This window comes from Dipodomys merriami, unplaced genomic scaffold (assembly GCF_024711535.1).
Source record: "Dipodomys merriami isolate MVZ:Mamm:240054 unplaced genomic scaffold, mDipMer1.0.p SCAF_198, whole genome shotgun sequence".
NCBI classification, from domain to species: Eukaryota; Metazoa; Chordata; class Mammalia; order Rodentia; family Heteromyidae; genus Dipodomys; species Dipodomys merriami.
Genome location: NW_027203359.1, coordinates 880,199 through 895,028, shown reverse-complemented (window position 1 = coordinate 895,028; position 14,830 = coordinate 880,199). Strand labels below are relative to the sequence as shown.

Genomic DNA, 14,830 nt, shown 5'->3' with positions numbered 1-14,830 from the left:
ATTTCAATGATGGAACATGTAAAAACTTGTCCTTCTTGGTTGAAGAAATTGAGCAAGTTTAATCAACCATCACAATCTGTTCTTATTATGTTCCTTGAAGGTAATGGAAATAAAATTATTAAATCAGTTTAGCTCTTTTCCTGTATGTGGCTATAATGACTCCCATTGAGAAGCATGATTTGTACTAGACAACTATAATGAGATTAAGAGAAACTTTCTAAAGTGAAGGGATTTAAAGAAATATGTTGTTGGCAGAAAAATAATGAATAAATAGAAAAATGAATGCTATTTTGATCTTCTATCCATGTACCATTTATAAAGAAAGGACTATTAAGATCTTTACAAGAAGGATTTCCAGCTTTCCAAGAGTCTGTTATTTAAAAAATCCTTTCTAATTATAAAAAGTCAAAGTAATTAAGCAGATTAAAATTACTATCTAAGCCATTAAGAATAAAAATTCTTCTAATATGAAAGGAATATCCCCAAAATGATAAAAACAGTATCTTAGGAAAATGATTAAATTTTATCTGATTGTCAACTTTTAAGCCAAACTGACAAGACATTTGAAAGTTTGTTTAAATAACATTCTTCCTAAGCCATATGTATTTATGAAATGCCATATTGAGTTCAACTTATATACAATGTACTTCTCATGGTTACTGCACTCTGGAAGTTGTACAGCAATAATTTTTAGCGATTACGTTTAGAGACTGCTTGCTCATTTTTGACTATAGAAATGCTGAGATGGTTTGATTTTCAAGTTTTTATACTTTTTTTCTACCATGTGCACACACAAACACACATACCCCACATACAGGCTAAGCAAGTAATTTACCACTGAAATACACTCCGGCCTCATTTTTCTTTATTTTAAAAACAATAAATAATGTGAAAACCCATCTTTGTTTTAGCTTGGTCTTTTTCATTTGTTTTAGTGATTATACAAAAGATTACAGAATAAAAATAAAATATAACTTGGATGCTTCTTTTATGCTATCAGTCAGTAATTCAGTATTTTGGTGTTTACTTGGAATAAACTGAGAAAACTAAATTGAACAGATCAATTGCTATCCCATGGAATGGTCTCATTTGCATTTTGGAAAAGCACTATCAGACACAATGAGAATATATGTTACAGATGCTACAAACCACTGCAGGATGGAAAAATGGAATGCTATTCTGTTTCTCCACTGACCATGCATTTACAGAGGAAAAGACCATTTAAGGTTTTTTTTTGTTTTGTTTTGTTTTGTTGTTGTTTTTTGGTCAGTCTTGGGGCTTGAACTCTGGGCCTGGGCACTGTCCCTCAGCATTTCAGCTCAAGGCTAGCACTCTACCACTTGATCCACAGCACCACTTCTGGCTTTTTCTTCTTATGTGGTCCTGAGGAATTGAACCCTGGGCCTCATACACGCAATGCAAGGCAAGCCCGCTACCACCTTCCCAGCCCAAAGGATTTTACAAATAAACTCTGGTCCTTCCTAGAAAGTCTTTTCCATTTTAAAAGAAAAGCACAATGTAGGTGAAAGTAGGTGGAAAGTGAACTCCAAGAATGTTGAACTTGCAAAACACAGCAGAGGTATGAAACTCTAAATTTTAAATTCACTAAACTTTACCTGAAAAAAGAGGTGTTCTTTGATTTCATCTGCATCCCTTGGGCCACATCCCAGCCTTTTCTTGGGATCTTTCATCAGAAGATGCTGAATGAGGTCTTTAGCTAGAGCACTCATTTCTTGGGGATACGGTGGCTCACTTTTTAATATTCTCCTGTAGGCAGATAAAACTTGATGTTAACACAACCAGAAAATGAAGTTATAGTAATAACATTTTTAGTGAAACCATCTATGGTGAAACATGTTATTATTGGACTTAATGTCAGAAAAGATATTTAAGATGAATCAATAATTAGCCTCAATATAGTTGAAAAAATATTAAAAAATGAAATATCATCCAGTCAAATTTCTAAAACTCAAACATTTCTCAATGTAAGTCCATCTTAATGGAAAGCTACAATCCCAAATATTTTTCTTTTCTTTCTTTTTTTTGGGGGGGTCCGGTCATGGGGCCTGAACTCTGGGCCTGGGCGCTGTCCCTCAGCTCTTCAGCTCAGGGCTAGTGCTCTACCACTTGAGCCACAGGGGCACTTCTGGCTTTTTTTCTTTTTTTGCTTATGTGGTGCTGAGGAATCGAACCCAGGGCCTCATGCATTCAAGGCAAGCGCTCTACCACTGAGCCACCTTCCCAGCCCCCCAAATAGCCTCCTCCATGTTACTGTTCTTTCCCTGTGCCCTTAGCCCAGACGGCTCATAAGGGAGGCTGACCTACCTAGAGCAAATCTGAATCAAATGGATAGGGATCAGTTTTTGATTTCTGAAAATGGGCACCCAGAAGCCATGCGCTGGTGTTTCATGCCTATACTTAGAGGGCTAATATCTGAGGATCACCATTCAAAGCCAGTCTAGAAAGGAAAATCCCTGAGACTTTTATCTCCAATTAACTTCTAAGAAAGATTAAAGTGGAGCTGTGGCTCAAGTGTCAGAGCACTAGCTTAGCTCAAGGAGAGTCCCCAGGCCCTGAGTTTAAGCCCCAAGACTGGCAAAAAAAGCTAGGTTTTTCACAGGGTGAAAGCACCTGCTTCATTATTGCTACTATCCCATAGACAGAAAGCCCTTCCAGGAAGATGGAATACAGAGAGGAAAATCTAATTACTATAGAAAAAAGTTAAAAAAAGAAAGTAAATGCGTTTCTTGATGAGAAATTTATTCTGCAGTCCCAGAAGAAATCAATCCAATCCACTTGACCCTTTTCCCATGAAGAGACAGATCAATAATGATTATTATTTTTTGCTGGTCATGGGGCCTGAACTCTGGGCCTGGGCGCTGTCCCTCAGCTCTTCAGCTCAAGGCTAGCGCTCTACCATTTGAGTCGTAACACCATGTCTGGCTTTTTTCTGCTTACGTGGTGCTGAGAAATTGAACCCAGGGCCTCATGCATGCAAGGCAAGCACTCTACCACTGAGCCACCTTCCCAGCCCCCAGATCAATAATTTAATGAGTAAAATTATTGGAGGGAATTAACTAAAATTAAGACTTCACCATAATATTCATGAAGACCAAGAGCTATTTTATCACTGTGGTTTATAACAAAGTGTTATTTGGTAGTACTTTCTCCTCTTCCTACTCTTCCTTCTTTTACTTTCCCCCACCCTTCCTCCTTTTCTTCTTCTATACGGTGCTGGTATATTCTATACGGGGCTAGAATAGTGCCTACATATGGTGTTTTTGTTTGCTCAAGGTTGGTTCACTACCACTTGAGCCACAGTCCCGCTTCCAAGCATTATTATTTGGATTACAACAAAGATACAATATGCATTTTATAACGTACAGGACAAAACTAGAAAATAAATGTGTGATGGTATAGCATGGTATGATGGTGAACTGAGGCCAGACAAGAGTTAGATTCTGACTCTGTTCCTTACTGGCTGTGCAATCTTGACATAATGAATTAAGTTCATTCATACATGTACAGTGGGAATGATTGCACACACCTAAAATGGGAATTGTGAGCTAACATGTATTATGCTTAAAAGAATTTGGAATCCACCAAGTATTTGATAATGTAAGCTCATTGTTCTACTCCCTCAATCTAAGGTAATAAAATATAAAGGAAACAGGCATAGAAGCCGTGTCAAGTACCCATTGAAAATAATAGAAGCCAACCTCTGCTGGCTCTACTTAGGAGGTAGAGATTTGAGGCTCACCGTTCAAAGCCAGACTGGGAAAGAAAGTCTGTGAGATGCTCATCTCCAATTAACCACCAGAAAATTGGAAGTGGCAGTGTGACTCAAAAGTGGTAGCCTTTAGCACTAGCCTTGAGCAAAAGAGCTCAGGAGAGGCCAGGTTCTGAGTTCAAGCCCCACAACCAACAAAAAGAAAAGACTGAAGTTAGAATTGTGTGTGTGTGTGTGTGAGACAGAGGGGAGAGAGAGAGAGAGAGAGAGAGAGAGAGAGAGAGAGAGAGAGAGAGAGAGAGAGAGAGAGAGAGAGAGAGAGAGAGAGAGAGAGAGAGAGAGGGAGAGGGAGAGGGAGAGGGAGAGGGAGAGGGAGAGGGAGAGGGAGAGAGAGAGTATACACGCATGTACCATTCCTAGGGCTTGAACTCAGGGCCTGCATGCTGTCCTTTAGTTCTTTTGCTCAGAGCTAGCAGTCTACCACTTGAACCCCAGCTCCACTTCTGGCTTTTTAGTGGTTAATTGGAGATAAGAGTCTCACAAACTTTCCTGCCTGGGGTTGGCTTCAAACTGTGAGCCTCAGATCTCAGCCTCCTGAGTAGCTATGATTATAGACCTGAGCTACTGGCACCTCAGAGCTATAATGTTTGACAAAAATTTACAGCAGTGCAGTTGATATCAAAGCTACTTCAACTTCAAGGATTCTATTCTAGGAATTTGAAGTAAAGGTTGGTAGATCAAGTAAGAGAAAGAATTCCTCTCTTGATATTTTGCTTCCCCCATTGCTCACTGCTTGCAGGATTTTTAAGCATTAGCAGACAGCCCTCTCCTTAAAGTAGGCCCTATGCATGTCTGAAAAAGAAACTTGAGATCTGCTTTCCCGGGAAAAAAGCCTTTCCATTTTCATCTTTACTGTATGTTTTGAAGGAAGGAATTGTGTTTAGGATCAGGGCTTTTGAGGCATACTGTTAGTGACCTTCACTATTTGCTGCACTAGAGCAGAAAAATTTGCCCACATCTAACATATTAGGAACTGACTCTGCACCATGTTATTTTTAAGTCCCAGGAAGGCTTCAGTGCATACTGGAAGTCTCCTTTGTGCCCAGTGCCATGGAAAGTAACAGCCAGTCCTGTGATGATATACAAAGCAGAAATGCCCACAACAGTCCATCTCAAAAGCAACAATGGAAAACAGATACAGCTTCACTGAATGCCAAGCCTGGAAGACAAGCACAAGGAGACCTCAGCCTGGGAGCTTATGGTAGGCTCGCCAACAACAGCACTGGTGCACAGCTAAGGGGGTCAGCACCGTCACTTTTAAGGAACTAAAGAGGAATGTCAGAAGAAACTGAGCTGCTATCTGAAGGAATTTCTGCTGGAAATAGGGCTGGTGACGGGAGTTCAAGTTCCCTGGCAGGGTAGAGAGAGTTGGTCTATTTCTGTTAGAAAGCTTCAGGGCTAGGGCAGGGCCTAGAGAGAGGGAGAGGCAGGCTCACCTCGTTTTTCCTCAGATTTACACGGATCCTTGAGATGGGCTGGGGTAAGACAAAAGTGACAAGATGCAGCCAGGCTGTGGGAAGAGAATCACACTGCACTGAGAGGCAAAAAAGGCAACAGGCTGAGCAAGGGTCTTCTTGTTCTGGACGATGACAAGGCTTTCTTCTGCACCACTCTGCTGCACACAGGGGTCCTGGGGAGGGGGGGAGCGTCTATGCATGTGGGCAGTTATAAGACACTACTGCCATGCTGACTTCCCCAGCTGGGGTGGCCCACACTGTTGCTGGACTCATCACTATGGCTGGATATGCCCTCTGTGGAGTGGGAAGCCATGTGCAGGTGTCTGGAAGGGCCTTTGACTGGAGATGTGCTGAGGACACACCGTGTTTCTTCTCCTGTATCCTCTTACAGATTCCAGCCCACTGTGGCATGGGAGTACACATGCATCCGAACCCCAGGCCCCTGCTGGCTCTGCAGAATCGGCCCTGCAGGGGTGAGGGTACAGTGGAAGATTCCTGGGACACTTGTCATCACATCTCCTGGTCCCTATGGGATGGAAGCCAATGCTGCACTTCACCCCCTCCAAAGTGCTTTAGCTGTGAATTGGTGAGAACTGTTAATTTTTTTTTTCTGGCTTCAAAACAGATCATGGGAACTCTGGACATGAACTGTTAATCAGGTGAGCCCAAATACATCTCAGAACTTTCTGTAGACTCAGAACAGGCTCTGAGTTGATGTCCCATAAATAACATTTCATGAGTCACGTCACTACTGAAGCCGCACAGCAGCCCCAAGACTACTAGTAAGGCCAATCTGATAGAGGAAAGTGTTATTCTTTTGAAAGCAGAAAATATAAATATTACTTAAAACTTTAGCAAGACAGTTTAAAACATGTATATACTTGCGAAAGTAAGCACATAACAGCTAAGAAAATTCTGAGAAAGCAAATTCAGAATGATCTGCCTATCACTAACCGAAATATATTGTAAAACTTAATTGAGGTGGCAGCAAAATAAATCAACAGTTAAATCAAGTACATGAGCAGACATCTTGAAAATACAAAGTATTTATAAAAAGTTAGTATTGTTTTTAAATGCAACTGGTCTACCTAGAAAAGAGTACTTTGTTGAACAAATGTGAAGAAACCAATATCACAATCCCAAATAAACTCCGAATGGACTTACAGATTTCACCTAAGAAACAAAATTAAATGAAATTAAAATCTGAACTAATTAAAAAAAACACATCTAAAGCTTTTCATGAGTGTTTAGTTCCTGAAAGCCCTGGGATAAAAAGAATTTAAAACTTACAAGCTTCAACACTTCAAAGGACAGACAGGACATCAGAGTTAAAATAAAACCTATGATGGGAAGGGGAGGAGTGGACAGGAAGTGAGATGGGTAGAACGGCAACTGGCTAGGATGGTAAAGCATTAGTGTTCAATCGGGGCAGTGAGTATATGAGTTTGAAAATTTAATACTAGAATGTTTTAGAAGAAGTGAGATGATGAAACTTCAAGCATGTATTCTATATGTTCACTGAATTATACAGGAAAGAACGAATGGTCCATAAGGAAGCATCACTTAGCACAGCAATATAAGAAACAATAGTACATGCTCATTTCTTCAGCCCAGCTTAGGGGCAGGAGGCTTGCTCCAGTGTCACCTTCCCAGAGAAACCTTCCCAACCACCCTATCAAAATCAGTTGTTTCCCTTTACTGTCTGACTTTTCTTCTTGGCACTTATAGCATATTACATATGTATTTGTTTATAATTTACTTCTCCTAACTAAATAGATAAACTCCAGAGGAGTAAGAGACTGGTTTTGCTCACTGCATTATCTCCAGGGCCTCCAACACTGTGTGGCATATAGTATATTTTCAATGGATAGTGAGGAAACAAATACTTTATCACTGCCCATTTAATATACCTTGCTCACTCAGAATCTGAGGCCTGCTTACTTGCGGATGGCATGTCCTCTGCTGGTGCATTAGTCAACTTTTTATCACTATGACAAGACAACTGAGAGGAGAAAGAATTTATTTTGACTCATGGTTTCAGTCCATGTTTAGCTGGCTCCATTGCTGTGGGCCTGAAGAAAGGCTGGAGAACATGTGGTGGAGCAAAGCTGCTCACCCTATGGCAGCTGGGAAGCAGAGACAGGGGAATGGGGTGAGGGACAAGACGTAAACTTCAATGGCACACTCTCCCCATTTCATTCATGAAGACAGGCCTATTGCCTAAATAGCATCATCAGCTAGGTGTGTGGGACAATTCATATTCAATCCAAGACACAAGAGTTGTTTCTATCTATCTTTCATTTAAAAGTCTATCATCTATCCTATTTCGTGACTTATGTTGATGATTTACTTTCAGTCAAAATCACTTACACACTATCCTGAGTTTAAAAGAGCTTTTGCTTGAAAATCTTGACCAACATGAGAGCAATAGGTAAGCAGAGGGGTACATACGCAGTAGTACATTATTAGATAGTCGTTTACAAATTATTACCCAAGTTTGCAACAAGAGCATGCTATGATAAAACTTAAGCCACAACTGGGAAGTACAGAAGTTACTTCTAGTGTGAGCGAATTATCGCATGTCAATGAAAAAGACTAAAATGATATATATCAAAGTATTAGCAGTGCCTGTCTCTGAATGTTGTTATTGACAGTTTCCTCTTCAGGCATGTTAACAGCTATTGGGAACATGATTTTCAGACTAAGAATTAAACAAACTTCATGAACAAAAGCACTGACAGAACTCCTTCACCAGATCATTGGCAGGGAAGCAAGGGAGTCTAAAGCCTGCCACATGCAGGGGCTGCTGTGTGCGCTTGCCACCATCTGCAAGGATTCTTTGGGTGCCAGGCCTCCCACTACTCCATCATGAATGCCTCCCTGCCACTCTGGTCCCCGAGGAACCACACCTGCTCTCTACTTCCTCAGCATTCCTCCTGCTACTCTTACATTTGCCAAAACTCCCTGATACTATGCTCTTACATGTATTTATTTTTATCTCCACACACATTATATACGTTTTCTTAGGAAAAGAACTAGGCCTTCATATTTGTAGGAGTAAAAAAACCCAACTCAACAAATACTCCATGCTTAAAAACAAACAAACACCAATTCTCCCTATTGTCTGTGGGTTGTTATTTTGTAGCCCTTTTTCTGAAATAAACGTTTGCCAGGCTAGGAAAGAAATCAGCAGCATGGAAATAAAACCATGGGATAACATGAAACAAACCCTGGTCCAGCCTCACAGTAGCTCAGGATCCTTGGGAAATGAACACCTCTATTTGTTTGTTTTATTGGTCGTGGGACTTGAATTCTGGGCCTGGGCCCTATTCCTGAAATCTTGCTCAAGCTAGTGCTCTACCACTTTGTGTCTCAGCACAAAGTTTTTGAGTAGTTAACTGGATATAAGAGTCTCACAAAGACTTTTCTGCCAGGGCTGGCTTCTAACTGCGATCCTCAGATCTCAGCCTCCTGAGGAGTTAGGATTACAGGCATGAGCCACCAGCACCTGAGTCATCTGTTTTTCATCCATGTGACAGTACATGTTACTTCCTACTGGTCAGGGGTATAAGGATTCCAGGGCATCGTGTGGGTGGCTTCTTACCATAGAAGCTGGCATGTAGCCATCCTCTAGTGAACAGTGCTGTGGATAATTCCATAGGCCTTTCTGCCCAAATGATAGTCGTCAGGCCATTAACAACCTTTGAGTATTTTGCAGATCTTCTTTGGTCCCTGTGCCTATTTTTCCTTTAGCCATAGCAGATGGCTAATCAAGAATAATGAAATGAGATACTTTGGCTGGTGACTTCACCTGCTTCTGTGGAATTTGTATCTACCCTCAACTTATATAAATGAGCTATAAATACATACAGTGTATAATGACATTTTGGTTAGTGATGGACTACATACACTACAGTGACCTCTTACATTGTCTGGTGATGCTGTAGTCATGTTCATCTAAGTCCAATGTAAGGAGTTCATCCCATGATGTGCTTCTCAGACCACATCCCCATTAACAGGTGGTGTGTGGCCATACTTCACTCTCACATAAGGCATTTTGTTGCTCTTTTGTGCTTAGCATGCTTCTACTTTACTGCCTGAGAAGCCATCTGACAGTTGCCTACCCCTGCCACTGCTTCTAGTGCCCAAGGAAAACCCCGTTCCTTATCAAGTCAGAGAAACCAAAGATGTATGCATATCTGGCAGATTTTGCTAAAAGTTTTTTTTTCTCCCTGAACTTACAGCATCTCCCTCCTAAAAGTGAGAGTACTTCCCAAGAACTGCCCTGACTCTCCACGGTTAAGGCTTCTGTAGCACACAAGTGAATGGTCACAGATTACTGGTGGCTTTTGTTTATCAGATGCAATTGAATGTGTCAGTCTCCCAGGTGGGCACAAATTACCTAAGTTGTGAATGCTGGGATCTTACCACACTTACTATAGCTGTTATTGACAGATGTCTTTCTTCCTCCTATACTTTGTGACCCAGTCAATGGTTTTGAAGCTTTTCTGTTCATTCTATTACCACTACCAGAGTACCTTTTTCTAGAAGGGGTGAAATGATGGTGACAGGTGAGGGTACAGAGCCAGACTCTGGGGCTTTTGGGCCAACTGGCTATAAGTGCCAGTAAAAATTAAATCAGCCGTTAGAGCCCAGAGCAGAGCACAATGCAAGATTTTTTTTCTCTTAAGGATTGTTAAATAGACAAGACCCATACCACAGTGGCAAGATTCTCATTCCAAAGGATGAGACCTCCTTAGGGACCATGGTGAACCATAAGCCTATGAGAAACAACCACAGGTTCTGTCAGAGGCCTGGGGAGTCATGAATGTAGAGGCCTCTCTTCCCTCCATCCCTTTCCAGGAGGCTAGGCTCTGAGGATTGTCGTTTGAAGCCAGCCTCGGCAGCAAAGAGGACAAGATGACACTTTTGTGGTTAAGTTGCAAAAATATTCCTTCATTCTAGCAGACTCTCTGCTGTCTGTCCCAACTCCTGTGCATTGAAGAAGCAAGCTGTCATGTTAGAGGCCCAGATGGCAAGGATCTGAGGATGGTCTTCAGAAAGTAAAGCAAAGAAACACCCTGTCCGTGATGATGATTCTTGGGTGAGAGGACATGATTAATTACAGTTTCCAAAGTCCCAGGCAAGCAAAAGGCTCCTCCTTGTAGAGGCAGGCAGAATAACCAAGGAGGACTTCCTGACTCACATACCCTGACAGAGAAAGTTCTATGCAGAAAGGTAACAAAAGCTAGTGGACACACAAAAGCCCATGCAACACTCATGAAATAAAAATAAGAAATAGATGAATGGAAAAGCTAAAGAGCAATGGCTCTCAAGTATATACTATAAATAGATTACAAGTATGTGAAAAATCTGGAAATGATTTCACAAAAACAGATCAAAGAACTGGAAAGGTTTATCCTACAATTGTCTTTGAGCTGGCATAGTGGCTCAACCTGTAATCTCAGCTACTGGGGAGAGGCAGAGCTCAGAAAGCTTGTGTGAAGCCAATGAGACTTCTATCTCAACAAAAAGATGGTGTGGTACTTGCTTGAGGTCCAGGCTATGTGGAAGCATTAAGTAGGAGGATCATGGTCTAGGCCACCAGAGAAAAAGGACACACACACACACACACACACACACACACACACACACACACACACACACGCACACACACACGCACACACACGCACACACACACGCATGTGCACACACGAACTTATCTCTTATCCAAAAATAAGTAAAATGGACTGAGAACATGGCTTAGTGGTTAAATTTTTTAAATTTTTGTTTGGGGTCTGGTCGTGGGGCCTGAACTCTGGGCCTGGGCACTGTCCCTCAGCTCTTTAGCTCAAGGCTAGCGCTCCACCACTTGAGCCACAGCACCACTTCTGGCTTTTTTCTTTTTGCTTATGTGGTGCTGAGGAATAGAACCCAGGGCCTCATGCATGCAAGACAAGCGCTCTACCACTGAGTCACCTTCCCAGCCCCAGTGGTTAATTTTTTTTAAATGCCTAGAAAATAGGAGGCTCTGAGTTCAAATCCCAGGTGGAAAAATTTCCTTTGAGTACTTGCAACAAATAAAAAGACTGAACAAAATCACTGTATATTTTTGAGTGGACAGGACAAGGATTAACAAAGAGAGATTAAAGAAAGATAATTATTTTATTTATAATTTATTATATTATTTATATATTATTTTAAGGGGAGGGAAACTTGATACAACTGAAGTTGACTGATACTGAATAGGGCTTTAGTGAAAACACCTACTCAACAAAGCCAAACTTATAGTGATGACACATGACTGCCAGTGATTTTCCCCAAGGGAGAGAGTAACTTTTTATGTTATTTATTCATTACACAAAGGAGTTGCATCTTGATCACTGACACCTTGTTCATCATTCTCCTCCATCCCTTCTGACCCCAACGCTTCCCTCAATTTTCTTAATTTTGTAGGACATGCATTGAACTTTATGACAGTATCCTCCCACTTCCTTTCTTCATGCATCCATCCCCTTCCTTTTGACCCTACTCTGTTTTTGAGTGCCCGTTTCCTAGTGTTTAAGTTCTTATATTTTGAATTTTGATATGCCATAAAGTCATTTTTATTTTTATTTTAGGTCACCTGCACACAAGAAACAACATGAATAATTACTTTTAAATGTCTCAAAAACAAAACAAAACAAAACTCAGCAGAGTTCAGGGAAGAACACAATAATTAAGGAATGGGAGAATTCAATAACAAGAAAAGGCCTTAGCTAATTAAGGCATGTGGAGATAAGATAATTAATCTCAACTATACTATTTTAAGAAGAACCCTTCAGGCAAGATTTTTTTTTTCAGAAAGAACGATCAGAATGATTATCTGAAATAAAAGGCAGTGCAGAGCAATTCAGTTGTTACACTGTTTTTGTATTTCAGTCCCACATACATATACAATCAGAGGTTTATGTCTCTGATCTAAACAAGTTTAGATAAAATTAATTTATACAACAAAGCAGATAACTGATTAACTAAAGGGCAGAAATCTTATTAAAATTTTTGAACGTTTATTTCAGGGATGGGGAACCTTTTCTCTGACCAGGGCTATTTGAATATTTACAACATTCATACAAAATTATCAGCTTAAGATTTAGTCTGCCTAATGTGATATCTGAAGTGCAGTGAGCTCTTGTGACAGCAAGTTTTGAAAAGAACTGCTCATACCGGTAAGCTGTTCTGATGCATACTTCAATGTACACTTCCTCAAAGTGGGAAATTCATTATTATTTATTACCGGTTACAGGCTTCAGGCCCTGAAAGGAGACTGTACCTAGCTTTCATGATCATCTCTATAGCTGTAAGTCATCAGGCACACCAGCTCCTGCCTGGTTGAATGGTATAGCAATGACATTCAATTCCATTTGTTTACTTTCCATACTCTTGAATCTTTCATTAAATTCCTTAATTTAGTTTTGCACATTCAAGTGTTGTTGTAAAGGGCTTTTATCTCTCCAGTACGGAAATAGATAAGATCAAGACATTCAGATCATTCAGTCAGTCTTCAAACTGGTTGTTGTTAAACCCTTTGCTTTTTACAAAATTTAAGTGTGACAACAAATGACATTGTTGAGCCACAACCATAGTGCATAGAGATTTTCTTGGTGCATAATGTAGTGGCATGTAATTAAATACTTGGATTAAAGACTGAGACAATTCAGTTCCTGCATGACAAATGTAATGAAACCTTTTTTTGAGCTAACCGTGACTGCATCTCTATCTCTAGGAAGGCCACCTAACTTTTCAAATGTTAGTTCAAGTTTTTCAATTGATAAAGCAAGTTTCTCACCTCTTGTACTGCCAAGCCTAGATAGCTTCCAGTGACAGCAGTTCTTCTTATGTGTCAAACTCTGTGGTTATCCCACAAATAACAAACACAGTGGGCAGTGTTATGTTCTTTGTCTTGTCATAAGCCAGAGAGAAAAGCTGGAAATCGCCTACAGAATCTTTCAATGTTTTTTTTCAATATCTTGTGCTAAGTCATTTATCTGAGCTGAGATGGTTCTCCAAGACAAACTTAACTCTCCACAACAATTTTACTTTGTCTGGAGCTAACAACCCCACAGTAGCCACCATGCACTATTTCACAAACTCTCTCTCAGTTTCTTTTCAAGTAGCTTGCCACTACAAAACTCCTTGGAGTAACACTGTCCCTGTCAGAATGAGACTTAGTAAAAGTAACTTCCTGTGATTCCAAACACTGCTGAACAGATGGACTTTGTCCAGATATTGCAAGTTTGGTTATTACCAAAACATCACTACAATTAAGCCTCTGACTTCAACAACAAAAAAATCATTTGTCCATTTCCCTTGGAAATATCAATATTCTTTATAGTCACCATTTGTAGGCTGTCACTGCACTTAAGTTTAATAACTACCCAATGTGTGTGTTTCATCAGCCATGTGATTGTTTGGCTTGGATTGAAGTTCTAATACTGCATCTTGGATTGAGAACATATCCAACATCCTTATCATCAAGGCTTGAGGTCTTTTCTTCATCTTCATGTGAGAGTTGGTGAGTATGGCTGTGTGGACATAATTACCAGCTGTGTTGACAAAGACGTGGACAACACTGTCATCAATCACTGGAGGCAAGGTCATCAACATCATAAGGAATCACAGCCCGTTGAATCTTGTCTTGTCATCAGGTTACCATAGTTTACACGGTGTGCTAGCAGTGTTGCATGGTGTTCATTCCCAGTGATGCTTGGCACCAACTGTCCTCTGAGTCATCACAGCATAGATAGGCCTCAGGCAGCCAATGTGAGCATACATGTCTATCCTGTCACATACCTGCACATGTTCCATCTGTTCTATGGTGGATGCTTTATTGTCTCATAAAATTTATTCTATTATGATGAATCGCTGAGTATTAACTTATGTTGCTATGAGAACGACTCCTGCATTTATTGAATTTCAAGTCTTGCCTGTGTTTGCCTCGGCAGAACCTGATCAAATGATTTCTTAGGCCTTCAATGACCCCTGGATCCCCACCTCTGACCTAACATTCTAGTTTTTAGATTTAAGACAATCTGATTCAAGCTTTCTTTTGTTTTTCTAAAATCAGAATGCCAAAAAGTCAATATAAATGGCTAACAAATGAAGTGAAATGTGCATGTCACTTGGCTTAAAATATTCCTGCCATCATAAGCAGTATACTTCTCTCTGTGTGCAATGAAAATGAAGATTATAAAAAGCTGTGGTATTTGTGGAATCAGAAAGAAGTCAGAGAAGCGACTGTGTAATGTTCTCAGACCAAGGCCATACTTTGTGAGTGTTCCTGGGACAGATGCTGTAATGAGACTCAAGCCAGTTTCCTATCACTTTGAGACATTAAATTTTTTTTTTTAATTTTGAGACTAGCTCTTGCTATGTTGCCTAGGCTGACCTCAAATCTATGATCAAGTTTACTTCAATCTCCCAGATAGCTGAGAGGACAGGTGTGCGCCCCTCCCACCCAACAGAGGCATTTAAAAACTCCCCAAAATCAACTTTAAAATAAGAAAACCCGTATTTGAAAAGTTCATAACAAGTATATTTTAAC

At 40.4% G+C, this 14,830-nt stretch overlaps 1 protein-coding gene across 3 annotated transcripts in view; it reads right to left on the bottom strand.

The window, feature by feature from the left end:
- The window catches only part of Rps6ka5 (ribosomal protein S6 kinase A5), a 152,791-nt gene that overhangs the window by 27,864 nt on the left and 110,097 nt on the right, over positions 1-14,830 (bottom strand). For 2 of the 3 annotated variants that reach the window (XM_070028560.1, XM_070028561.1), the window contains exon 8: positions 1,617-1,767. In XM_070028560.1, coding sequence (XP_069884661.1) covers positions 1,617-1,767 — 151 coding nt within the window. Of the gene's footprint in view, positions 1-1,616; positions 1,768-5,226; positions 5,246-14,830 lie in introns of those variants that run through there. The other variant, XM_070028562.1, reaches the window with a different exon arrangement.